The sequence below is a fragment of the Littorina saxatilis genome, linkage group LG17, assembly GCF_037325665.1.
Source record: "Littorina saxatilis isolate snail1 linkage group LG17, US_GU_Lsax_2.0, whole genome shotgun sequence".
Classification (NCBI taxonomy): domain Eukaryota; kingdom Metazoa; phylum Mollusca; class Gastropoda; order Littorinimorpha; family Littorinidae; genus Littorina; species Littorina saxatilis.
Window position 1 is genome coordinate 56,964,395 of NC_090261.1, and position 26,471 is coordinate 56,990,865.

The following is a 26,471-nucleotide window of genomic DNA, read 5'->3' on the forward strand; positions in this document are numbered from 1 at the left end:
ACGTCTGCGGCAGAATTGGCCATTGGAACACGGGTCCACTTTATTGGCCCTGTTCCGTGATCATTTTCTGCCTACTTCTATAGTGCCTCCGGATATGAGGAAGAGTCTGAGGAACACGTTTCCTCAGCCTTCTTCCCTCTTTCATCCGGACACTGTTCGTTCTGTGGTGGAGTCCACACGCCAGAGGAACACTGATTCTCTGATGGTTGGCCTCGCTGCTTCGGCGACGGCGGCGGGGAGTAAGAGAAGTGCTACAGTCACCTCCAGCTCCCAGCCTCAGAAGAAGAAGAAGAAGCCAGTTTCACTGCCTCCTTCTTCCTCCTCTTAGGCGCCTGTTGCGTTCCCAAGCAAGACGAAGGGTGCTCAGACAGGTAAGGGGAAGCAGCACCACCAGGGGGGGTGGTCGCAAGCCTGCGCCTGCCCGCCAGCAGAATTTTCAGTGAGTCCCGGCCCTACGTTGACGCCCCCTCAAGTTGCCCCTCTTTCGTCCGGCGGTTCCCTTTTTTCGGGCCCGCGGCATGTGGGGCAGACTGGTCTCCAACCAGTTTTTCTTGAGGGTGGTGTGGTCGGGGTTTTCTCTACCGCTGTCGTCACAACCTCCATTGTCCGCTCTACCTTGGACGTTCCCCCCTCCTCGAGAGCCTGCCAGATGGCAGGCTCTTCAGGACGAGGTGAACTCGTTGGTCGAGAAGAAGGCGGTCTACCCCCTTTCTCAGCCTTCTCTGGGGTTCTGCTCCCGCCTGTTCACCGTCCCCAAAAAGGACGGCCGGTTCAGGCCGGTGTTGGACCTCTCCACCTTGAACTTGTACCTTCACAGGTGCAAGTTCAAGATGGAAACCCCTTCGTCGGTCCGGTTGGCCATCCGGCCAAACGATTGGGCCATGTCTGGGACCTCCAGGATGCTTACTTCCACATCCTGGTGGCCCCGGGGTACCGACATCTGCTCCGGTTCGTTTGGGAGGGCACGGTGTTCGAGTTTCGGGCCCTCCCATTCGGCCTGTCCTTGGCCCCTCTGATTTTCAACGGGGACAACAACACCACATGCTTAGCTTACCTTCGCCACCAGGGGGGCACCAATTCTCGGTCCCTCTCCCTGTTGGCGGAGGAGATTCTGCTCTGGTGCCAGACCAATCAGGTCCGGATGTCAGTCCAGTTCGTTCCGGGGAAACTGAACGCCCTGGCCGACATTCTCAGTCGGGGCGATCAGGTTCTCTCCACAGAATGGACCATCGCTCACAACGTTCTACAGCGTCTGTGGGCAAGGTGGGACCGTCCTCTGATCGATCTGTTCGTAACTCGATTCAGCGCTCGGCTTCCCAGGTACGTCAGCCCCTTTCGAGACATGAATGCGTTCCACTTGGACGCATTCACTCTCTTGTGGAGGCTCCTCGATGCTTACGCCTATCCCCCGACATCTCTGATTCCGAGGGTGCTGGCAAAATATCTGCAGGAACGACCAAGACTGATTTTGGTCGCGCCTTACTGGCCAACAGCTCCGTGGTTTCCAGATCTTCGCGGTCTCACCCACGTAGACCCTCTACCTCTGGATCTGGACGGGGGAGGTCTGCTCCAGCCTCGATCATGCCTCCCTCATCCACGTCCAGAGAGTCTGTGCTTGACCGCATGGCTCTTGTGCGCTCCAAACTGCTTGCACTAGGATTGCACAAGAGTTCAGTAGAGTTTTCCTTGAACGCTAAGAGGCGATCAACTAATCAGCTCTACGACTTACGCTGGAGAGCTTGGGCCACCTTCGCCTTGTCCAAGGGGATAAAGCCGCTTTATCCCTCAACACAGGACTTGGCCAACTTCCTGGTGGAAGTGTATCAAAAGAAGAGTCTTTCTTCTAAGACTCTTCTTGGATACAGATCTGCCATCGCTTCCACGATTGCGGCCGCTACTGGTCGCAGAACTGAACACTTGATCAGGTCCTCCCTCATCGCTAATGTCCTTTCGGGTATTAGCAATGCAGCGGTGTCTAAACCTCTGGTTTCATTTCCCAAGGGGGATGTCTTTCTGGTCCTCAAACTCCTGCGTAGCAATGAGTTTGAACCCCTGGCAGGCATCAGTATCAAGTTGCTGATTTTTAAGACTAATTGTTCCTCATCGCTTTAGCCACTTGCCGTAGACTCAGTGGTATTCAAGCTTTGAGTGGCCTGGACTTTGACATTGAGTTCACCACACAGCAGTGGTTGCTAGCATGGTCACGTCAGTCTAAGGTATGTTTCTTGGGTATATTTTCTTTTACGGTAGTACTGTTCGAAAATTGCCTGGGTATCTTAATCCTTGGATTTAAGTGATTTTGATTAAGGAGTTTAATACTCTACATATCACCCTCACACCACTCTGGTATTCTGTGCAAGAATAGTACTGTCGAGGTAAGTGTTATATTGACTGTAAGGCTTCTTTTTAAGCCTACTGTCTATATGATACTTACCGAGACAGTACTATTAGAGTTTCCCTCCCGCCTCCCCTCTTGATATGTTATGGGCTTTTTGAGGGTCTGCAGCTCATAAAGAAAGAGGACGCGCCACCTACATCCTGTAAGGGGGAAGCACTCGGACAGTGCTTGGGATCCACGGTGGCGCATGGTTATGGGAGATAATTGTACCCACTCAGCGTTTTGTCCAATTTTTTCGGCCTATAATAGATAATGTGCAAGAATAGTACTGTCTCGGTAAGTATCATATAGACAGTAGGCTTAAAAAGAAGCCTTACATTTGATGTTACTGTATGAAAGGAAACAGAAAAGTAATCACACTGTGTTGAGGGCTCAGATCTTAGGTGCAATTATTCCAATATAACAAGTACATTAGTGGGGCAAGAGTATAAAATGGTATACAAATTCATGCAAATAGTTTATGATGTGTGTATTATTTAATGTCATATTCAGAATTTTTACCCATGAGGAACTAATAGAGCCGTATGTTGAGTTTGAAAATATTTCTTCTTTTCAGTTCCAAAGCTACAGAATCCTGAAAGTGAGCTTCTTGCTGTGTTTGACGCAAGTCATTATGTGTCAACTTGTAGACAAATTAACATTGATTGTTTGCTGCATGTAATATATTTTTAACCAATAATTTCTCTGAAGACACAGTAAAATGATAAGATAAAAAAGTAATCTCACAGTATACATTCTAATTTTTGTTGAGGTCTTGATTTAAAATAAAATTAAGATTAACATTCCCTATTTCAAGCACATTAAACACTAATTGGGCAGCATTTAACTTCATGATTGACATTTACGCATGTTAGTAACATAATAACGCAACAAATGCTATAATTTGTTAATGTTCTAATTGATACCTGCAGCTCATTGAAAGTTGCTGCATATTTCATGAATACTAACACAGCAGTGATGCAACAAAAACAAAACAAATACATGTATGCATAACCAAAAACTAACTAACGGGTCATGTAGCCAACCAATGAAAGTATTGAAACATCCCCCCCCCCCCCCACCTCCCTCTTGCTTGCATCAGGGCACGTTTTCAATGACACTGACAGACTAATTTACTTGTAATTATTTGACAAATTTTAACAAACAAAAACATCAGATTACCTAAGCTTAGCGCAGTGAACATAAACAGGTAACCATAATCTGTGCCTGCTTTCCACATAAACAATGCCCATTAAGGTAAAGTTTAAGTGGCAGCCAATATATCAGCACATGAAAAGTTTGGTGCCCCCCATTTAAAGTATTCAAAATCCCTAAGGGAGGTGACTGGCCTGTGCATGTAAACTTCAAGTTTAATTTCTTACTCCTAAAATATTTGTTGTGCATAATTTACAATACAAGCACTATTCAAAGTTATGTATTTGTTCCATAAAAAGTAACACTGGTGTGGCCCAGTAGTCTACAGCTTTTGTACAAATTCACTTGATAAAGAGAACTTTTTTTTCGTAATTACATTTTGTGTGTGGAATGTTGCTAAAAAAAATTATGTTGCTTCTCCAATTTGCTTCTTCGTCATTTATTTTGACAGGACTTCTCACTTTTTGTGTGCGTGGATTACTTCATTTCTTCCCCTTGTTGATTCTTGCAGGAGGCTCCTATAGTAAGATCTACACACAGAAACGACAACGACAACTAGCAGCTGGATCCCGCACAAATTCATTCAATGGAACCGTTGACTTGCATGACTTTGCCAGAGGTAACTTGATTGTATTTTCTTGCCCTCATGCTGGATTCAACGATGTCCCAATGTGTGTATTTGATAGGGAACTTTTCTTGTGGTCTGGTTGGACAGGTTCTCAATTTTTCTCGAATATATTAAGTTGGACCCTGATGCCAATCGGTTCTCACTATCAAACAAGAATACCTCAGAGAAAGATTTTTAAAAATGTGTGTGTCTTCTCCTTTCTGATAAAACTTCTAAGCATTTTCTGTCTTTACTGTGACATTAGTGATACATCAAACATGTACGCGTAGTTGTACAGGTTGTATTTTCCTTTCCTAGAACTACACTAGTACTTCACTCCTTCCCAGTTGTACCATGTCATTGACACTCCACAGAAAAAGGAAAAGGGGGGAAAAAGCTGCCATTGATTGTCACAGGCTCAAATGCTTCCAATTTACCTGATCATTAATCATGCATCTCCCTGCCGCACCGTTGCCTGCAATCTAGACTACTAGACAGGCCCGCTTTTGTTCTAAACCCCTGACTGTCTGTCTTACTGTGCGCGTGGCCCCAGGCTTGTCACTAGTGTGGAGGGCTTCCTATCTACGTCACGCTTTGTGCGGAGTCTTGTGTTGTTCTTGCTCGTTGCTGTTTTGTCCCAATGTTTTGTTGTCCTTGCAGGAAGAGTTACTATGTAGCTTTCTGCGGGGATGTAACGACGTCGCTATTGTCATTTTCATTTTCTAAATACGGGTGTCTTGATTTTGCAAACAGGTTTTGTGTTGAAATACATTTGCCAAGACTCGTTTTATAACGCTGGCAATTAAGTTTTGTAATTTATTGGTGAATGTAAAGTCTTTGTCATGCGATCAGAGTCATGGATACAAGATATAAATATTAGAGAAAATGCGCAGTCATTGCCTGTTCTAGTCACACACACGTGCACGCACGCACATCATTTATTCCATATTAATCTGATATCTGATTAAAATGAATTATAGCTTGTTAGGTGTGAGAAAAGCAGAAAGATGTGTATTAACTGGAGGTCGCGAAAGTTTTATTGTTGCATGAATGAAACCAGTGCTAGGTCAATATCATTACACTTATTTTAGTTCTGAAAGGGGGGGCTTTTGAGTGCAACAAGGAACTGTGTTTATTCAGAGAGGAATATGATATGTCTGCTCACTGCAGCTGTCCATATAGTGTCAGAGGGAGGAATTGCAGTTAGGCTCCTGGGTGTGTTTTGGTTGTTTTGATTGTGGTGGGGTTGTCAGGGTGGATAGTGGTGTCAGCTGTACTGGGGGTGACAGGTCCATTTGTTCAGCCAGACCTTGTTCAAACGGAGCCAAGTGGCATTGCATGCACAGAATGTTTACCTGAGTCTCTGAGGACAAGGCCAGTGACTAAAGAGTTTGGCCTTTCACTTTCAGGAGGGACAGTCGTTGAATAAGTCTTTAAAGTTTCTTAAAAGGAAAAGTGTGGGTGTCCAATCAGAAGGGTTAAGGGAAAAGTGTGTCAAGAGAACAGACCCCTCTGGTGGTGCCAGGATCCCAGCAGGCTTCAGGTAACGACCCTGATGTAGCTAGCTGTCCCTCTTTCAAGAGAACAAGGCTGGAGCCGTTGTCTGATCAAGACTGTATTGATTGGGTTGTGTCAGTCATGTGATAGGTGAGCCATGCAGCATGGGCAGCCAAGTGTTGATCGCCTGTTACCGCTGCTGTGCCGCTGCTGCTGCTGCTGGCGTGACGCTCACTGATCAATATGTGTTTTAAAACACTGTGCGCTCTCCATCCCCCTATCACTTGGAGTTCAGAATTGAGGATTATCTTGTTGCTGTGGGCTCTGGAACGCGGTAGAGCTTTATCCGTCTTCATCAGTTGGAACAAGGCTTTGTTGCGCAAAGTTGCTTTTCGTCATTGCAGTATAACTTAGGCTAAGCTGTAAGAAAGTCTGACATAACCAAGTGATTTACTTACTATCGTGTGAAAATAAAAAGTCGTAAAAAGAGGCTTTACTGTTTTATTCTGTACTTCAGAATTCTTGTAATCGTCAAAATTAATGGTTCAGGGCATAAGTGTGTAACACCCAACGTGTTCGTCAAGGGCTATACTCAAAACCTCTCTCCTGTTGTGTGGTTTTAGTGGGAGTTTAGTCAGTTTATAACTTTGGCAGTAAAGGAACTCCCCCTGTGTATAAGTTCATGACTGCTTCAAAGGATTCTCTTCGGACCCGTTGAAAGGATTATAGTACTTCAGTTTCGTGAAATTCTGTGCTCTCCGTGACAAGAAAGGAAAGGTGGAGAGGGCTGCCATTATGTCCATGAGTTACCTTGAATGCAGTGGATACTGAGGGACTTTGTTTTGGACCATGTGATGACCATTCTCTGTCTGATGGGTCTGGGCTGCTCTAGAGCAGGTATAAGACTGACAACTAATAAGTGTCACTTGGTGTTTGGGGCTTTCACTCATAAGCATTAGACTATTCTACAGACTGTGCACTTTGAGTTACCATGGGCGTATGTGCGCGCTGACTTAGACAGACAGGCGAATTAACACTCACATATATATATACACACCAACACTATTTCTCTCTCTCTCTCTCTCTCTCTCTCTCTCTCTGTCTCTCTCTCTCTCTCTCTCTCTCTCTCTCTCTCTCTCTCTCTCTCTCTCTCTCTCTCTCTCTCTCTCTCTCTCTCTCTCTCTGTGTCTCTGTCTGTCTCTCTCTCTCTCTCTCTCTCTCTCTCTCTCTCTCTCTCTCTCTCTCTCTCTCTCTCTCTCTCTTCTTTTTCTTCATATGATGTACTTCCTTCTTCATTTTCTTCTGTATCTTGGTAATTCACAGTAATCAGAGGTTTGGTTTGTTCAGAGGGGTATTATACATGTATAATTACTTCCTTCATGTTGATTGTTAAATAAATGTTCAACCAGCCCCAAAACAACTTAGACGTCTGTAAAGTTGGACATGATTGTCAGCTATTCTCCAGCAAGACAACTCCGTGCCTCTTCTGACTGTCGCATCCTCATCATTCCACACACCAAAACCAAAACATACGGACAACGCACTTATACTTTCTGCGCACCCACACAATGGAATTCTCTCCCCTTGCACATCCGCCACTCTCAGTCACCCCAAGCATTCAAACGAGCACTTAAAACGCACCTCTTCAAGAAATACAACCCCTGATTTTGTTTTCTCAGTCCATCAGTAGGCTACATGTAGTGACTATTTGTTGTTTTAGTGATAATGTGATAATGTATATAAACATCTAGGGCTGTTTTCAGTATTGTTGATAACATGTTCTGTTTGATTAAGGGTATTCAGCTGGTATTTCCTTGTTTTCACTACCTATTTTATTCTTGTTTTTATTACTTAGTTAGTGGAATAATCTGTTGTAATGTATGTTTGATGGTGTATGCTTTTAATTAAGTGTTGCTGACTATGAATGTAGATGTAAATGCTTGTACAGTATACGCCGCTTAATAAAACCGCGGTTAATAGAGCCAGCCGCTTATAAAAACCGATTTCAGACGGTCCGGATTTATCACTATATCTTATGTATTAGAAAAAGCCGGTTAATAAACCCAACCCGCCGCTTATTAAAGCCAGTTTTCTCAGAAAAATCACGAAAGCGCCGAAAAAGATTCTCCAATAAGAAAACGACAGCGGTTTGGTGAAGAAAAAGAAGTTGAGGAGGGTCTTCTCAGATGGTTTCAGCAAATGATCAAAGTACACGTACATGTACATAATTAAAACAAAAGTTAAACATCCTTCGTGAAGTTTTGTTTAGATTCAAACAAGTGTAAATGACGAAAGAAAGTGACTGAGTGACGTAAACAAAAGAGAAGATTTTTTTTTCTTTCGAAAATGACGTATTCCTGGACTGCCGGTTAATAAATCCGCCGCTTATTAAAGCCATTTTTCGTCGGTCCAGAAGTGGCTTTATTAAGCGGCGACCACTGTATAACTGTGTTTTAATTTTAAATGTGTCAAGCGCAAAGAGCATAATTGTAAAGTTATGATGTTCCGCTATATAAATTCTCATTTATTATTATTATTATTACAGTGGAACCCCTCACAACGACCCCCCTCTCTAAGGACTACCCCGCCACAACGACCCTTTTTTTTTTAACCGATGTGTTTCCTTATATAGTTGTCACCAGTGTAGCGACCACCCCGCTCTAACGTCTAAGGACCGACCTAACAGCTTGTGTAACGACTTTGTCAGACAAAGCCAAGACTCAGTCAGCGTAACGCATCACTGACACACCGGTTATAACCAGTTATAACCGTCTTGCGTAAGCAAAGGCACTAATTAACCGCTGAGAGGTGTGATGGTTGGGTGGGCTGAGTAAACATCACAAACCAATCATCGAGAAAACAAACTCACGTGACCAACACACACCGTTCAATTCAGTCAGAATAGACAGTCTTTGGACAGAAGAGCAGTGGAGATCGACATGGCGTCTACAAAGAAAAGAAAATATTTAACTCTCGAAAATCGAGTGAATGTTGATTGCAAAAAGTCTTGATGTTGGAAAATCGCAAATTCAAAGAATTATCCAACTCCAAGAAAACATTCTGAAAAAGGTGGGGAAGTGGTGACAAGTCAAGTCAAGTCAAGTTTTATTCCGATAAAACCCCGTGAGGGTACATGGAAAATTAAAAAACACAATAAAACACATTTCATTCAACACCAAATAAAAGGAACTAAAACAAAAAGAAATCAGACTATGTACAGAAAAGGGAGTTGAGGGGTGAGGGAGAGCAAAAACAATACAAGAAACAATTCAACAATAATAATAATAAATAATAATAATAATAATAATAATAATAATAATAATAATAATAATTGTCAGTAAGTACTGGTGTCACATGACTGATGTGAACCAGTTGATTGGCTAATGGCGATGCGCTAAAACTGTTAGCGCACTCTTGGAGTGCGCTAACTTTTCCACAGAGCGTATTCTTACGCCCTTTACCTAAGCAAGACTGTGCTCTCATCCTCAGAATTAATTACTGACATGTAGCTTATATTCTCCACAATACCAAATGACCATAAATTCCCTACTTCTCAATTAAAGCAGAAGTGGTTTTTTTTCTGACAGATTGCATGTGCCTGTGCCACAGTGGGGCTGCCACTGATCTAAAAATAGAAGCCGCTGGGTTTCATCTAATTCTCGCCGACTTGCATAGATTTTTCTCATCGTGTTAGTGGCATGTAGCCTATCATCCACATTACCAAATGATGAGTTAATATAAAATTCCCACCCGCTAGCAGAAAACACAAGTGTTATTCCGATAACGTACCAGCTAGACCAGTTTGGAAGACTGACTCGATCGACTCTGTCATACGTAGCCGCACTGACTACACTGAAATACGACTGCATCAGTTCAGTAAATGAATGGTTTCCGAATTATTATTTCAAGGCAAGAACAATCGTAATCGAAAACGTGTAGGGTTCAGAACGTTCTTACCATTATAAGACTTATTACCAGCGTGCCTCGTGCGTGCAGACTCAGTCAGTGCAGACTGCATGCAGTGGTTTGATTGCCCTAGCAGACGACATAAACCCCGCTCAGCAAATTAACATGTTGGGCAAATGTGAACGAAAAAACGATGGGGATATAATACGTGTAATGTTCAGAGCATTCTTACCGTTCATATTTAGTATCAGACTCCCCGATGAATGAAGATACAACACGAAAATATGCCACATTTGTTTTGAAAATGTGCGAACCGTCGAGTCCCGCGGCTTCGAGTCAATTCAAGGGGAGTCACTCCGCACAGTCAATCCGTCGAAGCTCGACTGGAGGTTTCGAATCGCAAATAATGAAGAGCACAGCCCTTTCTCCGAGTTCAAATGAGGTCTCTCTGAAAGATCATCACTGTTCAGATTAACGCTACACTGGAATTTACCAACAGAAATTAAAATGCGTGTGACGAAAGCACGACACACTTGAGACGCCCCACACAAAAGTAGATCTTTACTGTACACGACCTGACCACACAGTTATGCCTATTCAAATGCGCGTTGCAAAATGTGCGCTTGGAATCTTCTTTTTTCTATGGCGGTACTGACAATATCGTTATTGAAACAATCCCAGTGCACTAAGGGATTTATAGAGCAAATCTCGAAAATAATTATTGAACTCAGCGCTATGCGCTTCGTTCAATAATGAATTTTCTCGATTTGCTCTATAAATCCCTTAGTGCACTGGGATGTCTCAATAACTTAAATAATAATAATAATAATAAAACACACAAAGTAATTACATACATTTCTTTACTATGGGAAATGGGGGGAAGGGGGAGGGGGGGGGGGGGGTTATGGGTGAGTTAACATAAGGACAAAAAAACTATTACAAACAACACAAAACAGATAACGGAGTATAAAGCTAAAAGAGAATTAAATTTTACTCGCTTCTCAAACAGTCCATGACAAGTGTCATGAACTTTGCGAGTTTTAGCAATAAACTCTTTTTTGTAGTGGAAAAAAGCTCTCTGAATTTAACTGAATTGGGGCGGGCATAATAATAGCACCGTAACAACTGTTTTCTATAATTGGTAAAAAAAGGACATACAAAAATATAATGGAACTCGTCCCCAAGGTCACCTGATGAACATTTGTGACAGATTCTGTCTTGTCTGGGAATACTAAGAGTCCTACCTTTTTGTATAGGCAATTTATGATTCAGTGTTCTAAATTTTAAAACAGCGTTTGCTAAATTAACCGGCAGGATGGACAAGTACTTTTCAAACTCAAAATTCTCTTTATACATTCTATAATTATAATAAAACTCATTGTTATTTATTTCTGAATGCCAGGTTTGGACAAATTGGTCTTGTAGCCTATTTTTCATCAGTGCTTTGAAAGTATTAAAATAACCACCATCCGTTACATTATCGATAGTTTGATTGTGCCAAAAATCACTAAAGCCTAACTCATTTAGAACACCATGGACAGAAAGCAAAAATTTTGACTTGTATACACCAGATTCATACATTTTAAACAAAAAACGATATGTCACACAAGAAGTGAACGCACTGATATCATACGAAAGCAGCCACACAAACACAGCACAGAGGCAGAGGCAGGTGTGCAGATGCTTTATGAGAATAAGAGTTGAAAACCAGTTTGAATAAAAAACCAGCAGATAGAGCCGCATGTCATAATCATTCTTCTTGTCTGGCTTTATTGACTGCATGCCGATCTTGTGGCAGTGACTTTTCACTCTTCAGTCGGACTGTACACAAACCGCTCTCACTCTCCCTCACTGACTACCCTAAGCCCTGACAACTGATCCTTGGAAATTGTTTGGAAGAGTACACCTCTCTATTTCTCTCCAGTGCTCTTCCTGCTGACTTCAGTGACACCGGACACCCCACTGAGTTTAGCCAGCTACCCCCCCCCCTTCTCTCTCTCTCTCTCTCTCTCTCTCTCTCTCCCCCCAGCCATGCACTGTTTGGTGCTGTGGCCAGAGAGGTGTCACCGGCTAATTGAGGCCAGCTGCACTGTTCACTATCAGAGCAAAACTAGTTGAATGTGTCTAACTTTTGACAAAGCAACACAACTGAAGGGTTCACAGATTAGGTAACCGACTCACTGGTCAAGGCTGCAGGGAAACAAGAGTATCTTGTCAATGAAAGAGTTTACACACAGATACGCGATGCTGAGAACGGTGGCCGATTTTTCACTCTCTTTCTCGGAGGGCCTTCATCATTGCAGGGACTGCTTTAAAGAAATGCTTGCTCAGAAACTAACTCTTTTTGCATTGAAACATGCACCAGAACTGGTGGACACCATCGACAATGTCAAACATGAAATCGAAGCAGTTTGCTTGAGGAAACGGTCGTCAGCAACTCAAACTTCTCTGTTTTCTTTTTTTAAGAAAATCTGAGGTGACTTTCTTTGTGGCCCCGCCCCCTCCCTCTGTAAGGACCCCCCTCCATAAGGACCGATTTTTGTCAACATTTTCAAGGTCGCTAGAGAGAGGTTCCACTGTATTATTTTGTGTTCATTTAAATCACAGAGGTATTGAAGCTATGACACTTTTCTGCAGTGACATACCTTGTTAATTACTTCTTGAGGAATCTAAAAAGAAGTAGACTGGCAACGTTCCAAAATTCATTGTCTCATTCTCTCAGTCATTGATCATTGTCTCAGTCTGAGCCACTTGTGACTCTTCTGAACGAGCTTCTAGACAAGTTTATTTTCTGACTATTATAAGTGTTCGTCTGTCCACTTAAAAGACTGCTTGGTCGAAGATCAGTAACAGTATCGTATTGTTTTGTCGCAATTAAACGTTCCTATTGCAAACCTTGCTTGTTTGTTTTTTATTCTACATCACGAGGAAATAAATAGTGAAACTTCTTGCAACTTTTAACTTCTTATTTACTGCTGGAACATCTTCTGCAGCCCCCTACCCCAATCACCCCACATCCCTCTCACCCCATCATCTTGCTTTTTCTTTGCCTCTCCCTCTTCCTCCTAAGTGAATGGGAAATGTGTCTTTTTGAAGTAACTATAGCTCCAGAAATTTTAAGAGTAGGTTACTGCTCTTTTGTGAATGTGTTTTGTTTGATTTCTGCCTAGATATGTGTGGAGAAAAAGGAAATGTAATGCAAAGATGAGACAAACTAGACACAGAAGGTCCGAATTTAGCTGACTCTTCATTCTGGCATTTTCTCTGGTTTGTTGAAGCCTCCAAGGAGGCCTCTTATATGTAGATATAAGTCTTCAGTGTCATTACCTGATTGAAGCTTAGCTGCCACTGCCAGAAAAAAATCAGCCTCTTCTGTTTCAGAGTCAATGGGCTTGCCTAATGTCAGTTCACCACTGTGTTGTCTCGTTTCCCTGGTAACAAAGAGCTCTTTTGAAAAAATGTGGTCTCCTCAGACTCAGACAAATGCCCTCACCATTAGTCAGCCGCATCCCTGCCTCACATAGATGTGCAGAATGAGAGAGAAGTGGAAAAGTGTTAATGAAATATTGTTATTAATTGACACGCTGAAGCCAGTGCAAGGTTGATTCCTATGGGTTCAGTCAGAGTGGTGACTGTGGTGGTTGTTGGGATCTGTTGGCTGTAGAATGGGACATTGCTCTTCCAAGTATTCAGTCCCTGTTGTAAGATGTGCGTTTCTGGCATTTTGTTGCTGTTGTTCAAAAAGGAATTGTTTAGAAAGCATGAACAGATAAGTGCATAGTGTTTACTGCTGATGTACTCTCTGTGTATAATGAGGAACAGTTTTTTTTAATTGTCTCATGAATTGGTTTTTGAATTTTTAGTGTGTAAACCTGAGGTCTCAGAGCTTTAGTTCTTGGTACAGGCAATTACCAAGAACTAAATTGACGGGCGCAATGGCTTGGTGGTAAGACGCCGGCCTCCAAAGCGGAAGGTCGTGGGTTCGAATCCCGGCCGCGCCTGGTGGGTTAAGGTGGAGATTTTTCCGATCTCCCAGGTCAACTTATGTGCAGACCTGCTAGTGCCTTATCCCCCTTCGTGTGTACACGCAAGCACAAGACCAAGTGCGCACGGAAAAGATCCTGTAATCCATGTCAGAGTTCGGTGGGTTATAGAAACACGAAAATACCCAGCATGCTTCCTCTGAAAGCGGCGTATGGCTGCCTAAATGGTGGGGTAAAAACGGTCATACACGAAAAAATCCACTCGTGCAAAAAACACGAGTGTACGTGGGAGTTGCAGCCCACGAACGCAGAAGAAGAAGAAGAAGGTACTGGCAATTTATAATCCAGGGAGTGGACTGCATGTAGAAATAGCTTTCAATAACATTCTAGGTGTGGTTACCGCCCGTACGAAATGAACATATATGAACATATAAGAGACATATAAGAAACCTATAAGTTTCTTATAAGAAACATATAAGTTTCATATATGACAAGTAAAAAGCTATGTATGTCAGTTGTAGGAATAGGTTTCTTATAAGTCTCTTATATGAAAAAGACCCCAATTCATATAAGAATCATATATGAATCATATATGAGAACCTGCACTTCCAGAAACCTATAGTTCTCTTATATGTTTCTTATATGAATCTTATATGACTCTTATATGAATCATCACTTAGTTTCTGCATAGGAGAATTCAGGACTTAGAAAAAATATTGGACAATGCTGAATTACTGGCAATACTGGCTTTCATATATGTTTCATATATGAACAGGAAGTGGATGGTTTGCCTTGAGCATTATCTCCCCCTGACTGAACGGCCATCTTTGTGACAGCAGCTCTGTGAGGATGTTTAGCAGAAAATCAGTGCAAAGTTCTTACAGAAATAATTGGACTTGATGTATGAATATGTGAAGAGAATGTTTATGTCATGCTGATGTTTGTGGGTGGCTGTGGCAGCCCAACCAACCCAACAGCTTGACACTGACAGGTTTGTGTTTTTATTCAAAATCCAGAATTTCCCTCCAGTATTTGTTTTACTTTACAGTTCTGGTTCTGCATCAGGTGATCAAATCATGTTTACCAGCACTACTTTGGTTCAAGCAACAAGAAACTGTGACAGCTGTGCATATTCAAGACAATTATTTGTGGCTGTAACTTGTTTGTTGTTTCTTGTTCATAATTTCAAGTTTCAAAGTATTGGATTTGAAGAGGACAATGCATGTCTTACTCCTCTTCTTGTGACCAGTGATTTAGAGATCTGTTTTTGCCCTCAAAATAAACACAACTTCAGTAAAGATATGTATATATACTGAACCAAAAGGTATTTTGCAGTTGGATTCATTATAATTCAAAGTCAAGACAGTTAAATTGGGTTAAGCAGGTGTTATTTCCCTGGTAAAAACAAATGTAGGTCAAGGTCGTGTGTCTAGTATGAGACATATAAATATCATATATGAGACATATAAGAATCCTATAAGGGAGATGTAGGTTTCATATAAGATTCTTATAAGTCTCATATATGAACATTTCATATAAGAGACCTATAGCTTTCTTATAAGAGAATATAAGATTCATATAAGAGACCTATATGAGCTCAGGTTATAGGTTCATATATGATTCATATAAGTTTCTTATAAGAATTTACCTCATTTGCATTTAAAATACCTATAAGCCACATATATGAAATTGTCATACAAGACTCTTATAAGAATCTTATATGAAATTGGGTCCAATTTCTTATAAGAACGTTTCGTACGGGCGTTAAGTCACAATAACTTGATCAGAAGTAAAAAACAAACTGAGTTTTTTCTTTCTCTTTAACAGGTAGCCCTACTAAATACAACCCCCCCCCCCCCCCCCCCACACACACACACACTCCCAGAAAGCCAGAGGTCTTGAAGTGTCAAGAAAGATTCTTGAAAAGATAAAGAAGTTGACAAACAGAACTGACTTGTAATTGAGATGATAAAGAAGTTGACAAACAGCAATCTGATCATTTGTGTGATGTTTGGGCTTTAACCCTGTCAGTATCATATTGCATGCATACCTGCCTTCAAGAGTTATGAGCACCATTAGGTGACAAACGACAAGACACTGTGCAAACATTTCTGGCCTTGTTTTGCATTTTGCTTTTAACATATTATTTTCATACTAAATGGACTCTCTGTCGCTTCTTTTTTCATTCTTTGGTGATGTGTGTGAGGGTTTACTTGTATAAGTAACCTAGCCTGCAATTTTGCATCATGTATGAATTTTTCTTTTAATTTAATGTTTTCTTTAACTTTGAGTGGATTTCTTGCTGCTATTATTTGAACAAGAAGAAGCTGTGGGAAGTGTATATATATATAGCTGTTGTGTGTGCTGGATCATAAGTTTTATAAAACATAGTTAATTTTCCTTCATTTTGTCCGCGTAAATGTAGTACTGTACATGTATTTTTTTCTTCTTCTTCTGCGTTCATGAGCTGAAACTCCCACGTACACTCGTGTTTTTTGCACGAGTGGAATTTTACGTGTATGACCGTTTTTTATCCCGCCATTTAGGCAGCCATACGCCGTTTTCGGAGGAAGCATGCTGGGTATTTTCGTGTTTCTATAACCCACCGAACTCTGACATGGATTACAGGATCTTTTTCGTGCGCACTTGGTCTTGTGCTTGCGTGTACACACGGGGGTGTTCGGACACCGAGGAGAGTCTGCACACAAAGTTGACTCTGAGAAATAAATCTCTCGCCGAACGACTGGGGATGAACTCGCGCTGACAGCGGCCAACTGGATACAAATCCAACGCGCTACTGACTGAGCTACATCCCCGCCCGTACATGTATTTGATTTTGTTTCAGATACTAAAGAAAATGGGTACGTCAGGTCAGATCAGAGAACTCCCCGAACAGTACTCGACCCCATATCAGGTAAGTTCTTCGCGTTCTCTTTCTTTTTCTTTTACCCTGCACTTTTTCTTGTTTTGCTTGATTCCACTGGGTGTGGCCTGTGATCAGCTCCTGTCGTTGTTGCATACTTTTGTGTTAATCTTCGCCAGTCCGGGTTATCGACTACACACGGAAGACATCGTGGGGCCAAGCAGACCCATGCTTCTCAAAGATGCACGCTTTTCCTTCTTTGAGAAACATGGGTTCGCATGGCCCCACGATGATTGTAGTCTAAATTTGACCTTTTTTTTTTATTACTTCTCACTGAAATTTTAGGACATAAGAGCTTTTTAGGTGCCTGAGGCATTTTATAAAGCTCATTAAAAGTTTCCAACTAGTTTAAGAGATATTTGCAATTAAACACCCTTCTGGGTCCACACAGACCCACGACCACCGGCAAAGGTTAACCTTCGCCGGTCGTCGTGGGTCCGTGTGGACCCAGAATTAGGGTGTTTAATTGCCAATATCTCTTAAACCAGTTGGAATTTTTTTATGAGCTTTTGAGAATGCCTGAGACACATAAAAAGCTCATGCCCTAAAAGATCATTAAATTTCAGCGAGAAGTAATTAAAAAACAAATGTCAAATTTAGACTACACACGGAAGACATCGTGGCATGTTTCTCAAACTGAAGGAACTTACATAAAAACTAGGGAGAGAAACCACAAACCTTCAGGTATTGGCTCTTAACATCATTTTCTACGATCTGTTTAATTTTTGAGTTAATAAGCAAGTCACGTGGAGCGAAATTAATACATGACAATGTGGGCCCACACGGCCCTACGACGTCTACAGAAGGGTATTCACCTTTTTCCATTTTTGAGAAGCTTTAGTCCGCACGGTAATAATTAAATTAATAATTTAATTTAATTACTTCTTGCGGAAATTTAACCATGGAGTCTACGGAAGGGGATGCACGTTGTTGCTTCTTTGGAAAGCATATGGGTCTATGGAAGGGTATGCACATTTTTCCTTTTTTGAGAAGCATGGGTCCGCACGGCCCCACAATGTCTTCCGTGTGTAGTCGATAAGGCCCCCCCAAAAAATAGGTGTGGTTACGGTAACATAGCCAAAAAAATATTGTAGGCAATCACTTTTTTTTTTAAACTTTTTTTTCTAATGTGTACAAATTACACCTACTCGACAGGGAAATAAGTGTGCGACTCGGGCGCTTTCGCTTTCATTGCGTTTTCTGCACTTTTTTCTTGTGTGTGTGGGTTTTTTTTTTTGACAAATGTAATAAAAAGTTATAGGGTCGGCCCCTAAAAATAGGGTAGGTCGGGTTACCGTAACCACACCTATTTTTTTTTTAGGCCTAACCCGGTACATCTTCCTCACTCTTTCTGTCTTTGTCTTCCTCATAACTATTTGACCTCTTGCCCCTCCGCCTCCCCCCCTTCACTCCTCCTCTCATTCAGTTTCTCTCTCTCAGTCTTGATTTTAAAAGAGATATGGAATCTGAAAATGAGGGTAGATGTAGAGAGTGTGAAGAGAAGGGACATTTTCAGTTGAATGGAAGGTCTTAAACTACTGAGCCATTAATTTACTTTGTATACAACTGCTTGGGTGGTATGTGTGAAGTGTGCACTGAATCCCAAAGTGGGCTAGCTATTCCGTCTGATTATTCAAACACCCAATTACATACATCATTCAGTCTTCAATGTGGTCTAAAAGGAAAGTCATTCCCAGTACTTCGTTGAAAGACCTGTATTTAATGTGGATGTGCCCTGAATTGTTAGTCTTTATTTTTGTGTTGACAAGAGAAATTTGTTGCCACTATTTGAGGTGTTGGTTATAATAGGATGGATGCTTAACAATACACAAGGAAATAATAGTCTGATTCAAAGGAAGACACGCAATTGCAAGGGTTTTCTTTGTGAAAAGTATGTTAATGTGCACATTTTGGGGAGCTCTTTTGTAAACGTTAAACCAGTGATAGTGACTTGAACACAGGTTGAGTTCATGCTTTAATGGTAATGTGAACACATTAAAAGGAAATAAAGGAACAAACAAAACCAAATAAAGAAAGAAAAAAATAGAACTTTTGTTTTTGTCAACTCAAAATTTATTTCAATGAGGGTAACTGATTCCTTGCCATAAAAATCTTAGAAATTGAGTCTGTTGAATAAGTGTTAAAATGATAATGTTACGGCTGTGTTGAGTGCTTTTATTTGGCTTAATTTTTATGACTTTGAAGTGGCAGTTTATTGCACTTGACATCACAAATCCCCTCTTGTTTAAGCGGGTCTGCAACTGGAAATCTGTGAAAATCATATGTACATCTCAGGTGGGATTATTGCTTTTCAATTACTGATAAAATGAAAAATAACAAAACAGTGGGAGGTTGAATGAGAAGGTTGTGTCATGAACTACTTTTGGTTATAATTGACTGAGGACTGAGAATGATCAATACATCCCCAATAATTCAACTGTTAAAAAAAATGTTTCTCTGCGCTGATGACTCAAATTTGGTACCATTATGTCTTACTCTCGAATCGTTCCTTCTGGAGCAAAGAGTATTTTTGAAGCTATGTGGTGCTGTAAAAAGTGGCACTGTTTCATGCTCAATTGGTTTTCTGCTTTGATAGGCCATATTGTCTGTACCCAGCATGATCATCAGATGCAATTAATTTAATGCACTGTGCTCCAAGCAGCCATGGGAACCACACAGACTGACATTTTACTGTGAGAGGTTCGCGGTTGCTAACACAAACAAAGAGACAGTAAATTCCATTTTGCATGTGGAATCTGTGGTTAGGTCTTTTGAACTCAGGGTCTCAGGAGACACCGTAACAATGAGGTTTTCCTGGATGTTGTTTGCAAAATGAGTAGTTGCCCACTGAATACACTGGATAAAAGCTGTGCTGATGCTTTATAATATCTGTGGTGTGAATGTGTACCTGAAGCTTGTTTGGTTTGTGTAATACTTCACTGCGCTGTTGGTCATCAGGTTTGATCTGGGGTTGCAGTTACTGAGTTAGATTCGGTGAAATATTATATCTATACTGCGCTCCTCATGGATAATGACACACAAGACAAGAAATCTATCTATATAAGAGAAGTGTTTAACCAAGGTGCTGGTTGAAACAAGAAGTTCCACAACAAAACGACAGCTCGATTTTTGTCATACCTTTTTAATCCCTCAACTCACCTGACACTTCCTACATTGATAAGACCCATGGTTTGGCTTGCAGACAGTAAGGATTTGCTGGGCGTAGAATGGTAGAAGGAGATAAAGCTTTGGGTTGAAGTACAATACAGGCCCATAAACAGGGAAGATTTGATGCAGGAAAAGCCTCGGCCAGTGGGTTATCTACAGTGAAACTACCCTTTTAAGACTTTCACAAATCCAAGAAAATAAAATTTTAAGACTAAGAGGGAGGGTGTCATAAAATGAAGGGAAATGTACAGAGGCTATAATGAACAATTTGTCAAAACATCTGAGAAAGGAGGGTCTTAAAAAGGAGGAAGTCTTTAATTGGGGGTTCCACATATATCTTTCTCTCTTTCTCTCCCTGCGGGTGTTAGATGGGTTTATTCTGATGATTCTCCATGATTTGCCATCCATTTGCTTTCCTGATTGCCCTATTCACGTGCAGGTGCTGCCCCATGTTTGCTCCCTCTTGTAGTTGTGTAGGCAGTTAATTGCCCGTCTGTGCATTAGCTTGTATTATTGACTGCATGGCTGTCATAAATGTGCTGGGTAAATGACTGAGCATAATAGCTGCCTTCCCCGGCTGTGTAGACAATGAGTTGTTTACTGGATTATGTATAGAGAGAGCTGCTAGTATGTTTCATGAATATTTTATCTTTTTATAGTTATACACTGTCCCTATATTATATAGCGGAGGGATGGGGGGGCTTAAAGTCTCTCTATGTTGTCGGTTCGCAAAGTTGGTTTCTCCTATTTTAAAATTTGGATCAGGGATTCCTCTTCTGTTGATAATCTCCAGAAAGTTCAGCAGTTAAATCAAAATGATCTTATTCATAATTTACATGTTTTGTTCGGACGGGGAAGTCATGGACTTTGCCCGGTGCTTTCTTATCTGAGACTGAAAGCAGTTACAAATATTTAGGCAGAGGTTCTAATGATTGAGTAGGGAGTGCCTTCTGGGGAGAAGGTTGTGTGTAGCCAGAGTATCTTGAGTCTTTTGTGCCTGCAAATATGCTCATGACACTGCATGATATTTCAGTCTCAACACAGTGAGAAAACTCAGTTATTTGATTAGTTTAGCTGGATGCAGAAGAATTTAAAAGATAAGAACAGTCATTCCCTCTGTCAAACCCTAGAGGTAATGTGTTTGGTTCAGATTTCTCTCTGCAAAGAAAGTCAACTTTATGTGACATGGAAATAATTGCAGGACATTAAATTGTATGGCTTGAAACGTGCTGTCTCACACGCGATACCTGATTCAGCATGATCCAAACATTTTCCAAGTCCTAAATTCATTATGCAGAAACTAATTAGTTCTGATTCATATAAGAAACATAAGAAAACTATAGGTTTCGGGAAGTGCAGGTTCTCATACATGATTCATATATGATTCATATATGAATTGGGGTCTTTTTCCATATTATAAGAAACCTATTCCTATAACTGACATACACAGCTTTTTACTTGTCATATATATGAAACTATATGTTTCTTATAAGAAACTTACAGGTTTCTTTATATGTCTCTTATATGGCCATATATGTTCATTTCGTACGGGTCTGTCTGTTGAGCCCATCAAATCAAAAAGAAAGTAGAAGACTAAAGGTATCTGATATCTGTGAATTATAAACGGTTTTTATTTGGCCTTAAAAGAATGAATGAAGCATTGAAGGTCAGGTTAGTCTGCAATTAAGTCCTTCTGACTCAGCATATATATTCTTACCCTTAGATAACTGGCAAGCTGACTCCGTGCTAGTCACAATATCTGAAGTTCCTGTAGAAACACTGGGCACATTTAAACTCATTGCTTTGCCCTAGACTATGGTGCATAAACTTGGATTAAATCCAAAGTACTGTGAATGACCTTCGAGCAAACCAGAGCAGGTACTTCACCTCTGTTCCACCAGTGTTTCTGCTTGGGTTGTCCTTTGTTTTGTCTTCCTGGGTTAGTTCTGCCTCAAGTGGTTGGCATCTATTGCTGTCCAACACTTTTCCTGCTTTATGAATCATATAAGCTTGAGCTTGAAGGGTTTGTTTGTTTAATTCCACCAAAGCTAAAAGAGAAAATGGTAGGTTTGAACCGATTAAAAAACAAGCAAGAAATCTGTTAAAGAAATACATCACCAAACAAAATGGTCCATAGTTTCCAAGTCTCGGGCAATTACAGTGTACTTAGATAAGTAATGCAGAGACTTGGGTTGGAGAAGTATACTGAGGATAAGTTGGACTTAAAGTTGTACATCAGGTATGCATGCAGAGGCACAGGAATGTAGACACTTAACAAGAGCGTTTAGGTGTTCCCATAGTAGTTGAATGAAGCCTGTGTGTTGTAATAAACTGTGGATTTTATTTGCTGTCCTATTCCCAGGAAATGTAGAGCTTGACATCACAGGACAGTTACTGAGTTAGTGTTCAGTCTTGACTCATATCTGCAGGGATATACCATGCAAGCTAGCTGAGCTTTTCAGTATAATAAAGTCAGTGTTTAGATGACTCATATCTGCAGGGATATACCATGCAAGCTAGCTGAGCTTTTCAGTATAATAAAGTCAGTGTTTAGATGACTCATATCTGCAGGGATATACCATGCAAGCTAGCTGAGCTTTTCAGTATCATAAAGTCAGTGTTTAGATGACTCATATCTGCAGGGATATACCATGCAAGCTAGCTGAGCTTTTCAGTATAATAAAGTCAGTGTTTAGATGACTCATATCTGCAGGGATATACCATGCAAGCCAGCTGAGCTTTTCAGTATAATAAAGTCAGTGTTTAGATGACTCATATCTGCAGGGATATACCATGCAAGCTAGCTGAGCTTTTCAGTATAATAAAGTCAGTGTTTAGATGACTCATATCTGCAGGGATATACCATGGAAGCTAGAGTTTTTCAGTATAATAAAGTCAGTGTTTAGATGACTCATATCTGCAGGGATATACCATGCAAGCAGCTGAGCTTTTCAGTATAATAAAGTGAGTGCAGTTTGTGTTGAAGTACTTTCAGTATAATAAAGTGAGTGCAGTTTGTGTTAAAGTATTTTCAGAATAATAAAGTGGGTGCAGTTTGTGTTGAAGTATTTTCAGTATAATAAAGTCAGTGCAGTTTGTGTTGAAGTATTTTCAGTATAATAAAGTGAGTGCAGTTTGTGTTGAAGTATTTTCAGTATAATAAAGTCAGTGCAGTTTGTGTTGAAGTATTTTCAGTATAATAAAGTCAGTGCAGTTTGTGTTGAAGTATTTTCAGTATAATAAAGTCAGTGCAGTTTGTGTTGAAGTATTTTCAGTATAATAAAGTGAGTGCAGTTTGTGTTGAAGTATTTTCAGTATAATAAAGTGAGTGCAGTTTGTGTTGAAGTATTTTCAGTATAATAAAGTCAGTGCAGTTTGTGTTGAAGTATTTTCAGTATAATAAAGTCAGTGCAGTTTGTGTTGAAGTATTTTCAGTATAATAAAGTCAGTGCAGTTAGTGTTGAAGTATTTTCCAGACTGCTACTTCCTGTACCTCATTTCTTTTTTTGAAACCTTATTTAAATAAGATTCTATACTCAACTGTAGGATTTAAAATGTCAACAGAGAAGTGTGGGTGAAGACTCATTTGTCTCAATTATCGTATCACACACAGAATCAAGTTACTTAAGAATTTAGAGCAAAGCTGCATGCATGAAGAGTTCTTTTAAGCTGTCATTTTGTTGCTCACTACAGTATTCTTTGTGGTAGACAATACTGAAATGCTATTCTTACAATGTATCTGAAATGTTTGTTCCATTCACCTGGTGATTCATTTCTCATGTCTTTTACAGTATTTCATGCGGCTGACATGAATACTTTGCAAATAAATTGCGTGTCGGCTTAAGGAATGTACACTTGCATATCAAGTGCAGTCCTTTGTAGAAAATTGTATGGAGAAGAATGGTCAATTGAATGGATTTGTATCCACTGTGTCGAAGGACAGCCAGGCAAATAAAATACATTCAAGACTAATATGTCTGCATGCCTGGCTGCTTGTTCGGGGAGTGTAACAAGGCTGAAATAAATCTGTGTTAAAACTTATCGCGCAAGCATTTTTCAACGAGCTTTGGCACCTTGAGGAGTATAATAATGCTGTAAACTGTGTCTGTGCAAGTTTATAACTAGCTCGCAGTGGTTCAGGGATTGCCCAATGCCCTCCAGTTTAAAACCATGGTCGAAGTATTTTTTAAACATTGTTTAGCTTATACCTTGAGGAGTATAATAATGCTGTATTAAACTACCTGTGCCTGTGAGAGTTTATAACTTAATACTCAAAGTGGTTCAGGTATAATGCCCCCCCCCCCTCCCACCCCCACCCCCACACTCAGGTGCACTCAAAAGGCAAAAGAGGAAATATTGAAAACATGGTATAAGATTAAGAAGCTAACACAAAATGGGAATAAAAACAGTGACTTTAAAGAGAGGTTAATTTGTCCCAAGACTTCCGTTCTGTAATTTAATTTTGAAACACTAAAAGCAAGCAAGCACACTGACCATGCACTGATGCATGCAGGTGCATGTTAGGTCGGTAGAGTAAGAGGTTGTTGTGACTGCGAGGATATGTATGTGTGGGAGGGGGGGGGGGGGGGGGCGCGGGAGATGGAAACTTGCTGTATGTTATGTAATGTATATATTGTGTGTGATACGTGGAAAATGTGATACTATCTATTTGCATGTGTGATACAGGGACAAAGTGATATCTGTAGGCCTAGGCCTATACTAGTGATTACTGTGTGTGATACATGAAATGTGATATGAATGCTGTTTTTATATGTTATACTCTTACTTTCTGCCTATGTCTTAATCCCAAGCGCAAGACAAATTCTTCTATGTGAAAATTGAAGCCAATAAAATTTGAGTTGAGAGTTGAGTTGAGTTGAATTTTGAAACACTAAAGCAAGCAAGCACACTGACCATGCACAGATGCATGCAGGTGCATGTTACTGGTCAGTAGAGTAAAAGGTTGTTGTGATTGAAGTAGCTGGGAGCATTTGGCTGTGTTAGGCATTCATTTTCTAAATTCTCATGTTTGACCTACTAACATGTGTGTGTGGCTAATGAACACGTTTTGGTTTTCTTCCCTCCACGCAGCTGATGCAGCTAAACCTATCGATGATCCTAACAAGCAAGGTAACTGCAGTGCACAACTCTCCCTGTCACTTAAATTCTCTAATTGTTTCTGTCTCTGTCTCTGTCTCTGTCTCTCTCTCTGTCTCTCTCTCTCTCTCTAGATAAACAATTTGTTTATTTGTCATGTTGCTTTACTTGTTTATCATTTATTAGACATTTGTATTAGAAGTAAGGACCGGTTGTAAGAAAAGGCGTCGCCTTAAACCTCTATCCTTGAAAAATAAAGTTCCATCATCATCATCTCTCTCTCCAGTCTCTCTCTCTCTCTCTCTCTCTCTCTCTCTCTCTGTCTCTGTCTCTCTCTCTCTCTCTCTCTCTCTCTCTCTCTCTCTCTCTCTCTCTCTCTCTCTCTCTCTCTCTCTCTCTCTCTCTCTCTCTCTCTCTCTCTCTCTCTCTCTCTGAATTATTGTTTATTTGTGTCAAAATCATGAAGATTTGGCTCAGTGATCATTGTTTTGCTGAGCTAATGACGTATCGTTGCATTTTCTCTCTTTGTCTCTGTCTCCCTCTCCCTCCCTCTCTCTCTCTCTCTCTCTCTCTCTCTCTCTCTCTCTCTCTCTCTCTCTCTCTCTCTCTCTCTCTCTCTCTCTCTCTCTCTGTACCCTCTGTACCCTCAGTCATTTCCAGTATAGTAATTACCCTCATTAACATCGTTAATGTGTCTGTGTTATTTGTCAAGTCAAGTGAAGAAGTTTTCAGGATCATTATAGCTGTCCACACGTAGATTGTAGTTCTACATTTTGTACTGAAAGAAATTATAATGAGTGCGGCAACTCCAGTATCCTCTAGAGTTTAACATTGCTATGACCTGTTGATAAGATGGTACAGTACTCACCCTGTTTGGTAATTACAGGTTGTAAGATCATGTAATTATTACACTTAGTTACAGAAAACCTTGACAGCAGTTTGACCTCACTGATTAGCCATTATCTTGTCATTCATGAAACCTGGGTCCTTGAGATCACCTAGATCCACAAGAATCAGCAAGATAGATAATACAATAAATGTACCTTAGGCCAACAAAAAAAGTTGTATGTTTTTGGTCACCCGACCCTACCTAGTTTTTTCCCGCCGACCCTAGACTTTTTTTAATTGCATTTGGAAAAAAAAACAAGTCGCGTAAGGCGAAAATACAATATTTAGTCAAGTAGCTGTCGAACTCACAGAATGAAACTGAACGCAATGCCATTTTTCAGCAAGACCGTATACTCGTAGCATCGTCAGTCGACCGCTCATGGCAAAGGCAGTGAAATTGACAAGAAGAGCGGGGTAGTAGTTGCGCTAAGAAGGATAGCACGCTTTTCTGTACCTCTCTTTGTTTTAACTTTCTGAGCGTGTTTTTAATCCAAACATATCATATCTATATGTTTTTGGAATCAGGAACCGACAAGGAATAAGATGAAAGTGTTTTTAAATTGATTCCGACAAATTAATTTTGATAATAATTTTTATATATTTAATTTTCAGAGCTTGTCTTTAATCCAAATATAACATATTTATATGTTTTTGGAATCAGAACATGATGGAGAATAAGATGAACGTAAATTTAGATCGTTTTATAAATTTTTTATTGTTTTTACAATTTTCCGATTTTTAATGACCAAAGTCATTAATTAGTTTTTAAGCCACCAAGCTGAAATGCAATACCGAAGTCCGGGCTTCGTCGAAGATTACTTGACCAAAATTTCAACCAATTTGGTTGAAAAATGAGGGCGTGACAGTGCC

General features: G+C 40.6%; 1 protein-coding gene across 4 annotated transcripts in view; it reads left to right on the forward strand.

The window, feature by feature from the left end:
- Positions 1 to 26,471, forward strand: part of LOC138951748 (TOG array regulator of axonemal microtubules protein 1-like) — a 98,385-nt gene that overhangs the window by 33,788 nt on the left and 38,126 nt on the right. For all 4 annotated transcript variants that reach the window (XM_070323303.1, XM_070323302.1, XM_070323305.1 and 1 more), the window contains 3 exons: positions 4,044 to 4,151; positions 16,371 to 16,439; positions 24,708 to 24,746. In XM_070323303.1, the coding sequence (XP_070179404.1) occupies positions 4,044 to 4,151; positions 16,371 to 16,439; positions 24,708 to 24,746 (216 nt within the window). The remainder of the gene's footprint in view (positions 1 to 4,043; positions 4,152 to 16,370; positions 16,440 to 24,707; positions 24,747 to 26,471) is intronic.